Genomic DNA, 20369 nt, shown 5'->3' on the forward strand with positions numbered 1-20369 from the left:
AAACAATAATATGAATGATTGTTAAAGCCTCTATCTAAGTTGCCAAGTTCCTAATCTCAGCATTTGCAATGTTAATGTTTTCTACAAAATTGTCAGTTATCTTGTCTATGACGGTATTAAATAACTCTGGCTGCCAGAGCCAAGCTGTGCAGAAGTCAGCTACACAGTTATTAAACACTAAAGTAAAAGGTATCGAAAAAGAGCCTTTTCCCTTCCTTCTGGCACCTTTCATTTGTTGCTGGTGTTTGACTGTATTTCAGGAGTTCCAGTAGAAAAATCCATGTAAACAGGTTACTCTCCAAGGTCCTGTTTTACTGTAAAGACAGCAGTTTACCCCACCATTCTGCTCCTTTTTCATTTCTACTGTCAATTCCTATTACTTCTTTCCACTTCACAATCCAGGGCACTCTTCCAGTGTGAGGCCAGACCTCCTGCTGACAAACTGTGGTCATAGAGAAGCCATTCCTATTTTTTTTCCTAGCTATCATTTTCCAGACACCAGGCTGCTTCCATTAAGGCTGTCAATCATTTGAAGACTCCTTGGATTCAACCCCTCTATCTGGACTCAGAGCTTTTTCTTCCCTGTCAGTGATATCCTGCTCTCTCCTGAACCCACTGTAAGAATGATTTCTTTACTTTTGTATCCACACTCTCTCTGTGGGTCAAAAACCAGTCCTGTCTGTAACTGGGCACTTACTGAGGCCATTTTTATTGTGCAGCTCACGCTCTGCCTTCAGCTTTCTTGCTCACAGGTGACTCTATGTGTTAGCAGGACAAAGGCACAGCACACATTTCTAATCCAGGGGGAATGTGAAAATACAGCATTTCCTACTCCGCAAGAAGTGGTGTAAAATCGCAAGGATTTTCAGGCTTTTTCAGCCTATACAAAGTGTGTGCCACAAAAGAAAAAAAAAGGTTAAAAGCAGTATAACGCCCTGTAGTGAGCCATCCAACCTACTATTCCCTTCAACAGCTGAATGCTGATAAAAACATTTCATAGTCCAGAAGGAGAAATGGGAGGTAGAGTTTGTAATTTGAATAGAAAGTAGGGATCTCATTAAAAAGAAGAATTAATCTGAATACTGAGTGATTTTGATCATGAAAAGGTTGCATGTGAAAGCTGACTTATGTGCCTATATCCATTCCCCAGAATTTTGCTGTTGAATCCCATAGAATATGTTCAAAAATAGCTACTGAATTTATAATACAGGATCTACCTTGGCACAATTAAACCTGATTGTGTGACTCTTCTTCTTCAGGCAAAAAATTGCTTGAAAATCACTTGATGGCACAGTAGCAAGTCCTAAGTAGTCATTTAGAAGACAGTGTCAGGAGTCTTGGTCTCTTAGCTGTGTTAGAAAATTTTGACAACATGAGCAAGATCTTCCTATCCTGCAATATTAGGGATCTCTGCAGAATTGCTGAGGGCATCTGTTTTCAATGCAGAAGGGGGTGGCAGAGTCTGAATAGGATGGGAAACAATGTTTGGACTCACTACAAACTCATCACACACCATAGGATACAGCAACTCCTTTCAAAACCCAAGCTGCTACAAAGCTGAGCTGACTTTACTGAATTTTGTAGAAGGAGGACTGCAGGCCAAGATGCAAGAAAGTGGAGAGGCTCTGAAAATTTTTAAGAGGATCTTTGTAGAAACGACCTTCCTCTGAGATTATCTACAACAGTTGAGACCTTAGGAGAGGATGATCAAAGCCCTTAGAGCTCATCAGATTTTGATTTAAAAACCTGCAGGCTTTAGGATATAGAGACACACTTCTGTGGGTGTGTAAAGTCTTTGTTCACTTCAGGTTAAATCTGATCTCTACTTCATAATGAATCCAAGCTTTTTTAACTTTCAGTCTTGGTAAAGGAACTGTTTTGTTTTAAAAATCACTGCTGGAACTACAGGAACAGCTACACTAGGAATGACCAAAATATAACTTAGTATCCTGCTAAATAGAATATGTTTGGAGATGCTACTTGTACTGTCATCCATATAACACAGTGTCCTCTCACCCCAGCATATTACCAAGCACTTATTGGCATTAAACTTGGAGAATCATACCTGGGATATGACTATATTGTTTAGATAATCTATGTAAAACAAAACCGAAAAAAACCCCTCTCGAACTCTCCTAATAAATGCACTAGCAATGGGCAGCTATCTGCTAGTGCTGCAGTGCTTAACAGAGCACAGTAAATATGAAAGCAAATTTAAAAAAGGAAGGATCTTCACACCCTTGAGAAAAGCTTTGCATACTTAAGTAATGGTTCTTGACTTGCTTTTAGTCATTGTGCTGCTATTCCCAAGTTGAAGCACTGTTTTCAAGAAAATAAGATTTCATGGCATAACTTTTTAATGTCTTGGGCTATCTGCTCTTCTTAAATTTTGAAGTCTTTGTCTTTCATTTTGTGGGTTTTTAATTTTTTTTAAATTTTTTAAGGATTCTTTAAAGTGTATTTTTCCTATGGGACAAAAAGAAGAAATATAAATGTCCAGGAGGAACATAGGCATAACTTTGAATTATGAAGTATCATCACATCACAGGAGCCAGGTATTCATCTCCCATAATTTAAATTCATCTCACCATCTACAAGAAAGACACTGGATAAAGCTGCTTGTCTAGTCTCTAGTCAGTGGAAGAGATGTGCCCAAAGGATGCTTCTGTCTATGTGCTTAGTCACCTGTTTGAAGGTGGCAGTCATGCTGTAGAGGTGTTTCTATCTCTCACTGGAATAGAGGGGAGCCTAGGGATTAGCTGAGTCCTTATACTTAATTAATAAGCTAGAAGTAGGAGATGTGAAGCATAAGTTTTGTTCTAAGTTCTGACTACTGCTTCCTTGTATTAATTTTCCTAAACCCAAAAAGCTCATTGACTTCACTTCCATTAGAGAACTAAAGCCAATGCACACTCCTCCATGCCTAGTGGGTAAAATATCAAAATTATTGTTTAGATTTCTTCTAGTTATATGGACCCCAGCTACAGTATTATACATACCTAGTATCTTACAGGTTATTTTCCTGCCCTTTACCTATTCTCTATAATAAAAGATATTACCTATCTTTTTCCTTCCTTTACCTATTCTCTACGTTTCAGACTTTACGACTGGTATTGACTGCTATCAGTTCTTCTTTCTACTTGCTACTTGTACAGATTCCATTCTGTGCAGAATTTTTACTTCTCCTAAAGTTTTTAATTATAGGTTTCTAGTCTTTTATTCCTGGATGTGAGATTTGTTTTTAGCAAAACAATGTGAACAGTGATTGATAAGTGTCTAAAACCCTTTTTTCCCAGATGGCTTGGCTCAAAATAATTTGCAAGATTCGCTCCTTTGCATTGAAAACAGATATAATTTGTTTGGACTTTATTCTGTATACCAGTATCAAATGAAACAAATTCATGATCTCTTTCTCTTCAGCTACAACTCATTTTAGTTCAAAGATGAGTCCCTGCATTTATCGTAATGAAGACAAGGAGCTTCATGCTTAATGCAGCATTTTCATAATCATGAGATTGTTACTATAATTTTTTTAACCACTGATAAGAAGCTCCATACTGGCTGTAAATGACCATCAGCATAGGTTGTTAAAGCTCAAGATGACAGAATTTTCCCTCCTGTGTGTTACAAACAGCTCTTTATAGGGATTATGCACAACTTGCTGCAGTGTTGTGGTCCGTGGCAGGCAGAGACCAACATGAGATCTACCTCTGCTGTCTATTAATATTTGAGTTATATTTAGGACTACTATTTTAGAGTTGCCAGGCACAATACAGAGTGCTGTTCCCAAGCTCTGCAATCCACTTAGTCTATCCCAAACAAGCTGTGTTAACCATTTTAGTTGCACAAGTCTTTTCCATGAGCTTGAGTAATTTTCTGGCACCAATGCATATACTCTGCTTCTTAATCTCCCAGTTTATTACTAGGTTCTTAGTTCTGGCATATAGGCAGCTAAAGAGGCTCTTTTCATACAGCTTGGTGGCTTAGTTGTTTTTTTTCCTTGACGCCTTGATTGTATGGCAAAAGAGAATACTTCTTCACCTTTCAATACCCTTTTTGTTACCTAGGCTGAGGCCTGGCTGGTATGGTTCACCAGTTTCACAGGCAAGTCTTTCCTATTTGCTGTAGATGAATACAGTAAACCAAGCATCTTTTCCTCACAGCAAATGGATGAGGATTCCACAGAACCCAGATACTCAATCTAAAGCCATGTGCCTTGCTATCAGCTCTCTTCCTGCTTTCTATTCTGTTTTCCATCTAGTGTAGGAAGGCTCTCTGAGCAAGACTTGTATGAATGGCTCCTGTCTTTCAGCAGTCTACTGGGAAGGGTTTTAGAGACAAAAGAACAAGCTGGCATTAACACCTGTGGGGGACAAACCATTCAAGTTCCTCATTCTAATCTCTGAGCCTTTAGAACTGGATAAATCGGCTTAAGGGAGGGCGTACATCGTTAAAATGCTGAAAGAAGCAGGCAGATTCGTGCTTCTTTAGAACTCTCTTCCAAAAGGGCTTCTGGCCTGTATTTCTTCCTCCTGATGGAATATATTCTCACTCTTTATTCTTTATCTCTGCCTATTTAGCCAAAAGAAAAATTCCTGGAAGTTGAGCAATAGAAAACGGAGCAAGACCATGTAGTGAGGATTTATGAAAAAATCTCATTGCAGCAGATAAAGCCAATTACATGTGTCACCAAGGAGTAAAATAAGCCCTGCTCAAATGGAATTTCTTCCCTTGATGTTATATTTACAGAACTCTTGTGTCACTGTAGCTGGGAACACTGGGATGAAGACACATTAATATAACAGCATGAAAATTCACAGAGGAGCAGAGCAGGCATTGGGGAATCATCCAACAGGGAGATAATTCTCCAGTCACCCTGAGAAGGGAAGAGGAGGCAGCTGCTTTCCCTGATGTTGCATGGGTCAGTCAGCATCTCTCCTGCCTACAGTCTGCTTCCCTCCTCAGCATGCTCTGGGAAGAAATGTATAACTGCAAAAAAATAAAGTGAAGAAGCAGAGACATTCAGACTGAGGAGGCTAAGTTCTGCCTTCTCCAACTGCCGGCAGGGCTCTCTCCTGGTTGCAGGGTTCCCAGGACTCCAGCCAAGGAGAGAAGGGAACCACTGCTCTTGGGGTGTCTCCAGAGGAGAGCTTTGCTTGCTCAGCTTCTTCCTCCTGTCAACCCCATCAAGTCGCATGACTTGAGCTTTACATGTCAGGAACTTTAGTGCAGCAGGTTGACACAGCCATATTTTCAACTCTTTGCATTTTCTTACAAGATCTTGGAGATCTAACAAAACTAACTTCCTCATTAAGACACCTTTCATTAGCATCTTGAGTTGGGTATGGGATGGCTGCACCCTATTAGAAGAAATTAAATCTATGTTAATAGGATAGATTTAATAATTGGTAACTTAAACCATAATTTTCTTTCCTGGCATCTTGTATAAATCATAATTTTACTTTACTAAGCATCTTTTGTCTATTTAGTCACTGAAGTATTTGATGTCCCTCTGTAGCTATACTAGAAATTTGAAAGAAAAATAGCTAAAATACTTAAACAGGAAAGTACCAGAAGTTTTGATAGAAACATTAAATAATCATCTAATTTGAGACAAAAACATGCCAGTGTTGTACTGTGTTCACTTCACTTAGTCCCTCCGTACAAAAAAAATAATTATATTTTGGTACAAGACAGAACACATTACTACTTCAACATCACCCAATATTGGAATCAATTTCATTGATATTACTACAGTTGGTGTATGAAGATCCATTCATTAAATTATGCTTTAAAAAATGCATTGAGAGACTTGGGCTAATTTTATTAGAGGTTTTAATTCAGATTCTCTGTCTAGTAGTTGGGTAACTGTGAAAGAACTATTTATTAATTTAAAGCTCATACAGCTGATTGATGCATGCTAATGCATTTAAGATTTAATAATCACATCTTCCTTAATTGAATTGTATTTGCTCAGACAGAGCATATAATTAAATCAAGTCTTTTGTAATCCTTCTCATGCCAGATTATTCTATGGTACATTGGGAAAGAATAGTCAAAAGCCTGAATTAAGTTAATTTAAGCTCATTGAAAAAATCTGTAGTCATGTGAAAGTTTAGTATATCAATAATTTTCCAGAATAAAGAGATTTATTCTTCCATACAAATGTTTTGCAATAACTAAGAAGTGTATGAAGGTAGCAAGACCTAAAATACAACTAGAAAGGAACAAGTTGTAAGAGAAACAGCAAATTTCTACAGCAGATACTGAAATCCTTACACCACATGACCAGAAAGCCACTTTGGACAACTGCTCTCAAATGCTGCCCTGAAGAATGAAGATATCAGAGGGCAGGCAGAGAAAACAAAACCAAGATGTGCCTAAGAAATCAAAGAAGAGAGGAATGACATAATGCTTTACTGGACACTTCCTTGTGCTTGTCTATACATGGTCAACTGTTTCCAAGATGCAAGTTCAGAGCCTAGAAGAGGTATTCCAAGACTATAGGATTAAAAAAAGTGGTTTCAATGAGTGAGAAAAATCAGTTAGAGCTGGGGATGGATTTCAAGAAGACATGCCAAGTGAAAGACAAAACAATAAATTTATTTTTCAGGAAAGAAATGTATCTGACAGCTGAGATTTTTATAATCTACTTTGCCTCTTTACTAAAAGAGTTGTAAGAGGAGGAAGATAGAGTGTAGGCATGCAGAAGTTTACTTATTGAACAGCTTTTTCTGATTGCTGGGGACCTTTTGATAGGATAAAACGACAGCAACATAATTCATAGTTCAAGCTTGAATTCATAATTCAAGCTTGGCATTTTCTTCTTTTTGTGATCGATCAGAGGAATTGAATAAATGGATGCGCTACAAATCCATCTTCTGTGCCCATAACATTTTAGAGGATCTATTCTACAATGCAGTGATATGGAAATAAGCAGAATCTTATCCTCTGATAAATGAGGCGTTACCTCAAGTCTGAATTATTGACCTGATCTAATTTGTCCATCAGAGTTAAATTATAGAATTTATCCTTTGTAGAAAGCAACACTTGCCTCTGATTTTTCTGATTAAATATCACCTGCAGCAGAATTTGATTTCTGTCCTTGATTTCCCAATACTATAATTTTGTTAAAGATAACATCATGGGGCTGTAGTGTTTTGTCTGAGTACTCTGATATCATGCTCTATGGCATTTCACTCCAAGAATGATTTGCTCTTAATGTCATATTCAACCTTGTATTAGCAAAGGTCTTATAAAGATTTGTTTCCTTGACTACCCCATGAAATGTAATTCCATAGCTGTAAAAGGAAAAAGAAACTTTGACACTGGTGTATAATTAATAACGTATCACAGAAAGAACTCTGTTAAGCAAAGTGCTGTCAAGGTTCTGCTTGTGAAGTAAAAACATGCTTTTCTTTCTGTGCAAGTGATTTGTAAAAGAAATGCAGGATGATTACTTTTCTTCCTGGTACAACCAGTACTAATGTTGATCTTTAATGTTTCTTCATGGGGGAAGCCTGCACTGGCTGAGCAGGGTATGTCACTTCGCACAGCACTCCAGCTTGGCACTGACAACTGCAGGGTTTGCTCCTAATGGGAAATAAGGCCAACCCACATGGCAGACAATGTGTAAAAGGACATTATGATAAAATCTGCTTCACCTCCTGCTAAAGGTCTTCTTGTCACAGTGTCATCTTGAAATATTCCTGAGGGTTTAAGTTCAGTGCATGTCCTGTGTCTAACATGAGCTCAGGCTAAAGGCACCTGTCACCTCTCATTCAGTTATTTTTGGATGCAAATCCAAGCAGAAAATTTAAATTATTAACAGGGATCCTTTATCTAAATTCAATGAATGCAAACAAACCTGGCTCTAGGCTGGGGAAGGGTTCTACCATTCCTGGCCTAGACTCTGCTTAGATGTGCTCTTTGACACAAAATATGGATGAGCAGAGTATCACTACACAGGCTGATTGCTCCTCTAAGCAGGAATTACCTGGCTGCTCTCCTATTTCAAGTGCTCAGGAACTTGCTCCAGGCACTGGATATCTTTTGTGACAAAAAGTTTTTTCCCAGTTTAGAACTGTTTTATTTTGCTGACTTAGGACCGGTTCTTTGGGAAACCGGCAGCGCTGAGGATCTGTTGCTTGTAAATGAACATAATCAGTTCATTACCTAATCCCAATGACAGCAGGATGAACTTGTTGGAAGCCAGAAGGTGGCTTTACTTGCCATCAACTTCCTTGGTCTCCTACAGCATTGCAATTGTGCTTGAAAAAGGTGTCTTTCCTATCAGCTCCTTAGAAGTCTTTCTAGCCAGCTAGTCAGCTCCACAGCCCGTGCTTTCTACTGGCATGAAGTCGACAAAATGTGCTTTTAGTATTTCCTTGTACCTAACATCTTACACATTTCACATCAGTAGTATGCCTTGCCTGGATAGAGTCCTTCCTGATAATAAAATTCTAAATAAATTATAGCTGGAGGGAATAGAGATGATGTTGACTGATACTAATTCCCAGAAGTCAATGTAATAGTATCTTCTGACGCTATGTTAGTGACAGGAGGTTGAAAGACAAAATGTTTGTTTATTTCTGGAGGAAAAAAGAAAAAGAAAGAAGTACAGGATTAAATATTACACCCCTAGTGAACAAAGTGTATTCTGCTGGAGGTACCTGCCACTTGTGATAATAAAGAAAAGGTCTTATGATGTTGATGATCCTTCATATCTTTAGTACTGTTCTGTGTGCACAAAGTATGCAACCAGAAAAAGTAAATGTACAAATTCATCTATCTCCATTCGTCTCTTGATTTTCACCTCACAAAAGTCATTGTCTTATCTTGATTAATTCTGTAATCTCTCACACACAGACTAAATGGAATAGTTTTGGATTCTGTAGATGCAATACTATTTCCAAAAATTTTTTTTTTAATTTAGAAAAGAAATAATATGTTATGAAACAGATGATCTATAGTGACCTGGACTAAATATGCTGAATGCTATATACTCACTGAGTACCAGAACTCTGCTTGTATATGCTTCCCTTCCTTCCTTCCTTCCTTCCTTCCTTCCTTCCTTCCTTCCTTCCTTCCTTCCTTCCTTCCTTCCTTCCTTCCTTCCTTCCTTCCTTCCTTCCTTCCTTCCTTCCTTCCTTCCTTCCTTCCTTCCTTCCTTCCTTCCTTCCTTCCTTCCTTCCTTCCTTCCTTCCTTCCTTCCTTCCTTCCTTCCTTCCTTCCTTCCTTCCTTCCTTCCTTCCTTCCTTCCTTCCTTCCTTCCTTCCTTCCTTCCTTCCTTCCTTCCTTCCTTCCTTCCTTCCTTCCTTCCTTCCTTCCTTCCTTCCTTCCTTCCTTCCTTCCTTCCTTCCTTCCTTCCTTCCTTCCTTCCTTCCTTCCTTCCTTCCTTCCCTTCCTTCCCTTCCTTTCTTTTCTTTCTTTTCTTTCTTTTTCTTCCTTTCTTTCCCTTCTCTCTCTCTCTTTCTCTCTGATAAACCCTGTCTTTGCCATTTTCAATTTATCTGCAATAGGAGATAAGCAGCTGGTATTATAAATTGGATCTAAGATAATCTAGGAAGTTCTTTGATATTTTTCTTTAGGCAGTTGATTTGGTTAGAGAAAACCTAAAGGTTATTTATAAATTTGCTTATTGATGACCTTAGACCAGACATGTCACTCTTCTATGCCGTTTTTCACATTCACAGGTGACACCAGCTTTGGTGAAGGACTTTGGGATTTGAAATGCCTACTACAGAACACCTTTTCAGACTTATTTTTGTTCTTGCTTTCCCTGCCATTGTAGTAAATTGGCAGATAATCACAAAGGACTGAGGCACTTACAAGAAATAGACAGGTCAGAAACACCCACATCCCAGACATATTTCTGTCATATTTGTGTTTTTTCATCTTTGAAAACAACAGATTTTTCTGTTCCCAGCAAGTCAATATGGTAAACCAAGGGGTTGTCCTGAGAGACAAACCATGGAGATCAGGATGAAGAAAATGATTGAAAACCTCATGTATCAGAAATGCATATCAGTGGCCAAGAGATAAGACACATGTTAAGAAGGAGTTTTGCCGTCATGCAACAGAGACAATGCTGGAAGTGAGAATTGTCCATTGTCACTTTACAGCTTCCTTAGGTTGCTCATAGCTGTGGATCTCCTACTGAGAGGGAGAGACAGAGCAGAACAGTCACATGCCTTTTGGAAAATGGAAAGTAGTTTCCAGAACAGTCTCTCAAGATGTCATATTCATGTGGAGCAATTTGGGAGTGGCTGGGCTGCCTTAGGTGTCTCTTGGGAAGAGGACTGGGCAACCATCACCAACCACGTAACAATGGAGCAACAATGGAAAGTGAATCTCTGTTCAGAGAGAGTGAAAGGTCTGAGGATGTCTGAAAGGCTGTGTGCTCATGCTCATGTTCCCAAATTACCCAGGAGAATTAATCTATTTGACTCTAAAACTCATGAACCTACTCAGTCAGTGTGCAGTTCCTCCAGGTGTTAATGTGTGTAGGTCCTATTGCCTATTTGGCAATATTTTTAACTTGGAACATGAGTGTGAAAAGAGTTAGTGAGAAATTGACATCTTTAGCACAAAGTGCCTGTAAGCATAAAACTGTGTAGCCTTAAGTCCTCCTAGAAATGCATTTTTTCAACTGCTATTTTTATAAATTACTTGTTTCTGTGCCATTTACGGTCATTTCCTTCCACAGAAATATTATTTTGCAGTTTAGTCCACAAAGCATAAACCTTCCCTGGCTTCTGCCTTAACTAACCAACCAGTATAAATTTCTCTTGAAATTCACAGCTGTCTTCACTGAATGTGAGTAAATGAGCCTGCCAGGTTGAGCTGACTCTAAACTTTCTTGTCTTTGGGATGCAAATCCTTTTAAGTATATTTAGGCCATCTCTATTTGATTTTCATGGGACATGGGGGAGGGAGAGAAATGTCTTCTTCCATGAAGGAAAGAAAATGAAGAAGATGGGCTTGAAATCACTCTGTTCAATGTCACTGTCAAAGTCATCATGTTCCATTCAAGAACCCAAGGATGCTGGCCTTCTGTTTTCCTTATGTTTGTGTAAGAAAAAGGATTTCTCTCCATTGTTTTCATCTTTCACTTATGATTTAAACCATATTGGGCTTGTGAGTGGTAGGTATCACAAGAGACTTATATACATTCTAGTGACTGGTTCAAATTCCAAAGCCAAACAGCTGGTACTTAGATGTTTTTAAAGCCTGACTGAAATTTTTCATCAAATTCCTCACCACTTCCCATATTCTTTACCTTCCTGGCCTGGATAACCAGCAATCTGCTTCTTTTAAAATAACATTTCCCTGACACAAGGTCTCAGAGCACCATTTAAAACTGCCCAGCTCATATTTAATTCATATTTGGATTTCTCCAACTGGAGGTGCTTAAGTATTATGGCCAGCAAACTGGGAAACCCCAGATATTCAAGAGCTTGATAAATAACTCTTAATATCATTAAACATAAAGTATTTGCTGTACCTCTTAGTCCTCCTCCATCTCATAGGCAGAGGCAGAAATGGGATAAAAACCAGTGCAGTGCTCAGAAAGTGCAGAATTTCAGACATGATCATCCTTAACACAAATCCCTCTTTACTGCTTGTTTATATAATAATTTCTTCCAACTTTATGGCAGTTTCACTCCCAGCCTGCCTTAATGTAAATGAAAAATCAGACTTTGGTGTGTAATATTCTGAAAGTTCTACGGTAAAATTTAGCTGTAAATTTTGTACATTTTTATTACAAAAATGTAAGAGTTTCCATCTTGACAGATCATAAAATGTATAATGCACTGTGTGCAGAGGGCTGGTGCTGGCTTTGCAGAGGTGGGAACCAGAGCTGATACAATCCAGCAGTCTGTCTATTAAACTTTGTAAAAAAGGCATATTTTAGGGTGTTTCTGGATAATAAGGTCTCCTGAGCTCTTTGCAGCTGGATTTCTGTGATCATGTTTTCAAGAACATTCAAAATGCAGATGGGGGAGGAGAAATGGGTGCAATTTTCATTAGCAGTAGGGTTTATTATGCAGCTATTATTAGGCACCAGTTCTTCCCAAAAGAGGATACTGTTAAAAATCTGACTTATGGCATTAAAGGTAAAACTACAGAACTAACTGCAACCAAAAGCCCTAAAACTTCAAAAGCTTTTTAAAATACATTGCTTAATTCTAGGGAGGATCATATGGAGAATATAGCTGGATTGAGATCATATAAAGGATTTCTTGTGATTGGGATGACTTACATAACCTACTTGTCATTGCTGTTTGTGAGCAGCAGACCATGGCAGAGCATGCTCCAAAAGCTCAAATAAGTGTCAAATGAAGATTACTGATGATAACTGCAATGAAATATCATAAGAAATTATTTGATTGAAAAGTGCTGTGATGGAATCACAGGACAAAATGTGAGGACTCTGCTTAGTCTTTTCCCACATCTTAATGGAGAAAAGAGTTATTAAGATTAATTATAAAGACAGACATGCTGTATATTCTACTTAGCCAGTTCTTACAAGACTAAAGAAATCTTCTCCAGTTGAAGACACTTACTGTAGTAAGAACAGGAGTTTTATGAGGAATTACAGCAGAATTTTAACTCTGTGCCTCATTCCTCTACTGTTCCATGCGTTTAGTCTTGCCCAGTTTAGTACAGCAAGCTCTCCCCTGATTTCAGGATTGCATTTTTTAGCACTTAGCCAGACACCATTTTATATTTATACTTCAAGTTCTGATGTGACAGAAGTTTCAATTGGATACCATTTGCTATGATCAGAAGTGTGCTTTCAAATATTCTTAAATATTTTATAGATTAGCACCCAAAAGGAAGAAGAGCCTAGAAGAAAAGTAACTGCTGCATCAGCTTCTTTTCTGTGACTGCTGATGAATTAATGATTATTGTTTTACATCTCTTATACCAGTAGCAGGCATGAAGGGCTTTGAGGATACCAAAAATGTTGGAAAAGGGAGGTCACAATGGAGTCCTAGATGAGTTGCAATGAGCAGGGACCAGTCTCTGGGAGAGGGGGAATTGTGAGTCACCTGTTAGGGCGGGGAGTAACTCACCTCCTGGGAGCATCCCATGTTATCTGCATGCAAGGGGAGCAAGGGACTACTGCCTAGGGATCTTTCTTTTCCTACTTGTTGAATTTGAGCCCACCAAAAAGTAAAAGCATGTGTGGGTGTATGTGTGTGCGTATCCACGTGTGTATATGGAGGGTTGGGGTAGGGGAGAGAGGGAGAAAGTAAACACATTTTTCTTAATTTGGATTTCTCTAAGGGTAGAGAAATCAAAAGTGTTTGATTTTAGAATGACAATAAGACCAAAAAAACCCCTATAAATACAGACATCTGTTCCTCCTAAGCAGGAAAGGGAGAGAAAGGTATCCAAGAGCCCAGTCCACCATAAGCTGCTGATAAACCAGACCAGCTGTTATTTCATTGAACTGTCTCTGAAGTATTGAGGGCTCTTGGAGAGCCCTGAAAATCAAAAGGTTTGACTTATCTAAATCAGATATGGTACTTTCTTTTTCCTTTTAATGGAGTTTCTATTTGGCATTTGTTTTGGTTTGTTTTGTGTCTTCAGTTTCAATATTTCAGAAAGCAAAGCAGTCTGGAGTTAAGTGGTGTAGAGAGCCTGATTGATCTTCCTCAAGCCTCTAAAGCTATCTTCAATGACTGTCATATTAGTGGGATAAAGAAAGGCACAGTGCTCCACAGGACTGGTTTTCAGTTTTTCTGTGCTGTGCTCTGAAATAATTTCTCAAGGATTTAACTGGATGCTGAAACAGCAGTTTAAAAATTCTTTGCTTTGATCTGAAATACCTGATAAAAACACATGGATTTTCTGGAGTCTTTATTTGGGTGTTTCTATTATTTTTATTTCATTTACCAGCCTGAATTACTCTATTTATCTTTTGTGGTGCATACGTAATAAATGTTGGGCTACAGATGAAGACAAAATCTTGAAGTGATTTGGGCAAAATGAAAAAGCAACAAAGGAAGAGTGGAGAAAAAAAAGCAATAACCTGAGACCAAATGTTATTTTTGCTTTTACAATGTTTAAACATATATTTATGAACAAATGTCAGCTACAGCCCAGCTGTAATTTTGCCCTGTTGTTAGCCAGTTGCAAAAGCTCAGTCCTCTATTCATTGTTAGCTATTGAAATAGGATTCGGAGATAAGAACAATAACATTTTCAAAATTGGTTTATTAGTAAAGGCTGGTGCCTCTCCTGTATGCTGCTGTCTGTGCTTACCCAAAATCCACAATAAATTGTTCCCCCCAATCCAAGATGCTCATCCATGCAATTGCTACCTGAGATCTTTGGAAGTTCAAAACTGTGATTCTTTCCTCTCTAAACATTTTATTCACATTCCTATGTAGTTTTAACCCTATCAGTGAGCACAATGCACCAACATCATCAGTAATGAGCCAGGGCCCCAATGGCTTTGCCATTGCTTTTTGACATCTTCAAGCTATTTTGAACCAGTGCTGCTGTGTCTTGCAATCTGGAGCCCACAAAGGTTGCAGTATTTTCTTCACTTGGTTATTAATTGGCCTGTGACAGTGACATTGACATTGTGGTGGCAGACGTGCAGATTGGAAATTAATATACTCGATAGTTATGAAGGAATTTAAAAGTCAGGCCACCCAAACTCTATTAAATCACTTAATAAAAGCTGAGTGGAAGTAGGTAAGAAGCATGAGAAAACCTTAGATTACCTTATTTAAATTTGATACTTAATGAAAACATAAATATTTAGATCCCATGAATTTATTAACTAAATTAACCAAAATGATTTTAAAGGTACAATTTGCTCAGCTAGATGATCAGTCTAGGCAATCTCTATTTAAATTGGTGGAGCTAGGTCAATGTACATAGCTTGATATCTTTTCTAAGCATAACTGCTTTTAGAGCTTGAGGACATTTTTGTGACAGCTACATACATGTTTTTCCAATGACTTAAGAACCACAAAACCACATTTAATATATTTTAAAAAAGCACTTATGATAACTTACCATTCTGTAAAGTTTATCCTCCAGATCCTGATTAATTCTTTGTAAGGCTAGGTAATTGTTTTGTATCCTAAAACAAAGATGATATCATGTAACTGAATGCATTGCTTTTCATGTTGTTTTTTTACCTGTATTTTCACATCAGTACAAAACCTTGGCTTGCACTACTCGAATTCTATTTGCTTATCACTCCTGCTACCAGCCAGTGGTTGCCTTTGAAATGCAATTACCACCTGCTTCCTAAGCAAACTTCCAAACTTGTCATATTTTCTTACTATATTTAGCAGCACATTCCAGCAGGAAGTGAAGATGTATTGGTCGTTCTGCACTTGTGTGCAGACACAAGTTACAGCCTAGGAACTTGCACAAGGTAATTACAGTTTTACATCAGGCTCAAGAATAGTATGTAAGAGAGGAAGCTTGAGCTCTAGGCTGAGGCAGCACAAAAAAAGATTTATTGTGAAATTGCAGCAGAATCCTAATGACTAATCCTAATTTTTCTCAGGAAGTATATTTAGACAGCTTAACTGAGAAAAGATGGGTATTTATGTTTATCAGCACTTAGGGATTGAATGAACTCACAAAATGAGGCTTCCCTACTTATTCCAGAGCAACACACCAAAGAAAAGTTTCAGCCTGCACATCTTTAGGTTACTTAGATGGTAACCTTGGTATTGTAATGAACAAGCTGCACAGCCTGTGGGAAAACCACTGGAACTTTGATAGTAGCTATAGCTTTATCTCCACAGAACCTAAGGAAGATAGCTCCTTGTTCATTAGTACATCACCTCAGCATGATGTATAACAAATGTAAAGCAAATGTTAGAAGATCAGCTGTGAAAAATTTGTCTGAATAAATCTATATGGCTGTACTGATCAATAGGTCAAAGCATTTTCAGCAGTGAGGAGATTTTAGGAAATGTGCGAGTATTTTGATGTAAGAGTGAACTCAGATGTAATCCACATTTATACAGCAAAACACACTTCCTCTGAGAAGTCTGGATCTGGGTGTAGTTTCTGTGGTTGTCAGGATGGGACTGGGATTAAAGAAGTCTCTCTGTTTATCATTTGGTTAAGAGTGGCTGCTGAAACTGGAATGATCTGTTTTCCAAACATGCCATAGCTGCAAATCAAAAGGTCCAGCCCACCCCTTCTTGACAATGTGATGCTTATCTTGGCTTCTGTTGCCATGGAGATTTTCTTTCCAGTTAAATGATAATAATTCTCCATTCAAGGCAGACCAGTGGCTTGCAGTGCCCCTCTTAAGGGATGCAGAGCTCTGGCTGGGTCTCCCAGCATTGCAATAACATCTGCTGACAGACCTGAGAGGGGATGTCTGTGCCAAGGACATCTGCTCTGTGGATATAAATAATGACATCCCCATGGGTGAACATCCTCAGGGTACCAAGGGTCAGCCCACAATCAGAGCAGCCATTCCAATATGTATTGGAGGAAGTCTCAATGTTGCCTATGTTTTACAGATCTGAGCAGAGACTTCCTTCCTGTGAGGAGGATCTGTGGTAAATAGTGTTTGCTAATGTGGTGACCCAAATTGCCTGAAAATCTCTGAGACTTGTACTGTGAGACTTGGTCAATACTCACCAATTCTCACGGAGCTATTGTGTTTGTGTCCAGGTGACTTAAAGGAGTGACTGAAGTTTACAATTCCCTGCATTGTCCATGCTCCTCACAGCATTTACCATAAGCCTCTCTATAGACATTGATTTGTGCAGCTCTAGGTTTACTTGGGATTTTCCCAGCCATTTAGCTGTCAACACAACAGAGACAAATTTCAGGGTACTCTGTACCCATCTGTTCATGGTACAGAAGAAAGCAGAGATGATCTTGATGCAAGGAGGTTTAAAATGGCTTTGCCTGCAGCTACTCAGCACAAATATTTTGTTTTGCTGGTAAGGATGCATGCCATGATGCAGGAAGGATATAGAGAAGTAAAATAGTGCCTTCTGGCTGAGCCTAGAAGTGCCCCAGCATATTCTCTGTCATGGTTTGTAGTTTTTGTCAAGAAAAGCAAAATAGAACAGGTTAAACTTGCTTTGCAGCCAGGCAGTTTGTGGTTCAAGTGGAGGTGGTGTAAAAACTGATTTAAACATCAGCACCTGCAATGCCCTAAAAGTTTTCACGGGTTCAAAAGCACTTGCATAACTTCCTGAAAGTAAAGGGAAGAAAAAATTTGGTTCAGGGCTTTTCTAGCCCAGGTGCCCCTGTACCAGAGGCTGTTCTGCAGTGGTTGCTGATGTGGACAGCTCAAGGGAGACCCTGAAGGTTCCCTTTCTATAACTTCAAGACCATGAATAAAATGAGCAGTAATGGCTACTTGGATAGCAGACTTATCATGGTAACAATGGGTTTGTTCCTCAGCTTCTGCTTTCATTTTTCTCTTGATATGGATGATTGAAATGTTAATTATCATTAACTATTTTTCAATGACAACACTTCCATGCCATGGATGGTGGTGGAGGGTTTTGCAGGAGTTTATCACAATCTGCTTCTCATTTTGTAGCTTCTTTTGCCTTTATCCATCAAATTTTTGCCTGTTGTATGTTTAGGTGAAAGTAGCCCATAACCTCTAGTTCTCCAACACTTTCATTTTGGACTTAGAAAATGACCACTTCCCAGTACAATCAAATCAGATCTAAAAAAAAAATCCACAGTAAGTAGGAAGCTGAGCTTCAAAAAGTGTTTCTATTGAGAACAGTATGCAAAAGTAGTCAAAATAAGCACAAACACATACACATGTACACAAGCACATACACATGCACGTATATGTATAAACCCCCGACTGGAAATTCACTGTGCCAAAAGAAGTGTCAGCAAATGTAGGTGGCAAGGAGAGAAATGGACCCAGAAATACATGGAAGAAAGTGTTTAGGAGATAAAAGAGGAACAGAGTCAGATCAATCTTTAGGCAAAACTGTAAGATAAAGGGAAGGGGAAATAAAAAGTAGGGAAAATTATTCAAATTTGAAAATTATCTGATGAGCAAATGGTAACTTAACCTTCTTTGCAGAAAAAATACACCCGGATAGCCTAAACATTGTGAAGTATGAAATATTTGAACCTTATAAAGCTGGTTTTGAAAATAAAATGAAGGGTAGGCTTCACTATGCTGCCAAACTGCTATAAGGATAAACTCATGTGAATTGATAACCTTTTATCATGTGTTGATGTCTTTTTGTGTCATTCATGTCATCAGGAGATACTCATGTGACTTCAGGTGCACATATGTGCATCCATTAAACAAATGTTTAGATTCTTGACCAAATAAGGGCCTAATGAAAAATATTCTGACCATATTGAACATGTCAGGTGTCTGTGCTCTACCCCACCAGCCCTAAGGCTGCAGATCACCACTGAAGAGGGAGTCTGCATAATCCTCTATTTCTCTGCTTCCACTCCATCTGAAGCCCTCTTAAGGCCAATAAATACATCTAAAGTAAAACTTAGTCTTGGGCTGACTTTCTTTAAAGAAGAGAATTACTTCTAGAGTGTAGTTAGCTTTGAAAAGTGACTCTTGAAAGAGTAGGTTCTTGTTCTAAATTTTTTTTAATCTCTGTTATCGCAAGTTATACCAACATTCTTATAAAAACAATAGTTTTTCCTCAAGAATTCCTGTTCACAACACCCCTTCAGTCTGTGAAATGTCTTGCTTTTGGTGAAATAATTATATGTGTGGGCTAATCTCAGTGCTAAATATATGCTTTTATGAGTTTACTTCTCATGCCTTAAAATAACTCTGCTTTCTGGTAAAAGATAGACTGGGGACCTCATCAAGTTGTTACCCAGGGCAAGGCCTCAAGGAAGAGGAAGAAACCCAAGGAAGAAACTCAAAGTGAGCTTTGGAGTCCAGATGTGGTCCCAAGTTTGGATTTTGAAATCTTTTAGATTTTAACTTATAAAAGCTGTGCTAGCCATGTCAGATAAGGGACCACTGCAAGGAATATGAAATCCCCTCTATTTTCAGTCACTTTTCAAAGCTGAACCTATGCTTTGCAGTTGTAATTTTCAAATCTAGTTAGCACTGCTCTCCCACTGAGAAAAAAAGAAAGAGGCCATCTCCGAATGTTTGTAGAGAGGTTGAAAACTTGACCATTGAGCCACACAAGTGACCTCCTCTCTTGAGTAAAATTGGGGGAGCCTAGCAGCAGCACAGGCAATTCTGGATAAATTAAGACAAAGATTTTCAGAAACAAAAGGATAGTCATTCAGCCTCTTGGAAAAAAAATTGCACTTTACAGAAAAGGAAATTTAATAACAGAAATGTTCTCCAGTGTACGGGTGGGATCTTGTTTCACAGGGCCTATTCATCTATGGGGAGATGAATTTCTCTCCCTGTGCAGTGAATAAAGGAAGAGACACATAATTGAAACTAATTCTACTTTGTTTTTCTCACATTGATTTTCCTCTGTGACATATTGCTGACAAGCTTTTGGATGACAGGTTTTTTTCAGACATTATCCTTCTCCAGGCTGACAAATCTAGATGTTCAACTTGCAGGATGCCTTGCTATTCTCAATAGAAACATTTTTAAAGCTCACCTCGTAAAATATTTTTGGCTTCCATTATGATATGTCTTCAGGGGAGTAATCACCTGCCTGAAACATAATTTTTAATATAAGTTTTCTTCATAATATGGTACAATGTTCCATTAGAATATTGGAAAGTCAGTTCTGCTATTGTGATGTTCTGGTATGAGTGCTAGACTTGGCTGTGAGCCCTTGGCCTGAGTTTCAAAGGGTGCTTAACTCATTGGTGCCCAGTGCAGTTGAAAAGAGGCTTTCTACTGACTGGGAAGCCCATCTGTTTTAAGAGAAGTGGGAAGCACAGCCCCTCTGCTGCTTTATGGCAGCTGCCCAAATTGATGCTGCAAGAGAAAAGAGCACCAGTGTTCCCTGTCCTGGGATGTATTGAACCAAAACTACATTGAGAATGAAGTTACTTTCAGCGGCTCTGCTCTAGGTGAAAAAACACGAAAAAATTGTTGACAAGAAAACTATATGGAGAACCTCCAGGCTGCCCTTGATAGTTGTGTGTAGATTTCAAAATTACCATGACATCTGCATATTTTAGTCTCATTTTGAGAAGCATCCCCAGTTAGAGAAGCATTTAAGTTATAAGGCCACACTAGGCTGTTTCCTAATTTGAGATCTTACAGACTCATTCTGTTTAAAATTTGCATAAAATGGTTTGGTTGACTCAGTTTATTAGTGGTTTGTGTCATTGTTTTGGTTTGGCTTTTGCCTTCCAAAGGAATGAAAAATATTTCTTTGGGTATTGCCCTGGAATGATTTATTCTGAATTTCATTTTGAGTC

The 20369-nt window shown here is 38.5% G+C and overlaps 1 protein-coding gene and 1 long non-coding RNA gene across 13 annotated transcripts in view; one reads left to right on the top strand and one right to left on the bottom strand.

Annotated features, from left to right (window-relative positions):
- BEGAIN (brain enriched guanylate kinase associated) overlaps window positions 1-20369 on the bottom strand; it is a 158818-nt gene that overhangs the window by 38357 nt on the left and 100092 nt on the right. For 10 of the 12 annotated variants that reach the window (XM_038137986.1, XM_038137987.1, XM_038137985.1 and 7 more), the window contains 2 exons: window positions 19595-19651; window positions 15042-15108 (listed from right to left, as the gene is read on the bottom strand). In XM_038137986.1, the coding sequence (XP_037993914.1) occupies window positions 15042-15108; window positions 19595-19651 (124 nt within the window). The remainder of the gene's footprint in view (window positions 1-15041; window positions 15109-19594; window positions 19652-20369) is intronic. The other 2 variants (XM_038137993.1, XM_038137982.1) reach the window with 1 other exon arrangement.
- The window catches only part of LOC119701370, a 58165-nt gene that overhangs the window by 19691 nt on the left and 18105 nt on the right, over window positions 1-20369 (top strand). The window lies entirely within an intron of this gene.

Source organism: Motacilla alba, chromosome 5 (assembly GCF_015832195.1).
Source record: "Motacilla alba alba isolate MOTALB_02 chromosome 5, Motacilla_alba_V1.0_pri, whole genome shotgun sequence".
NCBI lineage: Eukaryota > Metazoa > Chordata > Aves > Passeriformes > Motacillidae > Motacilla > Motacilla alba.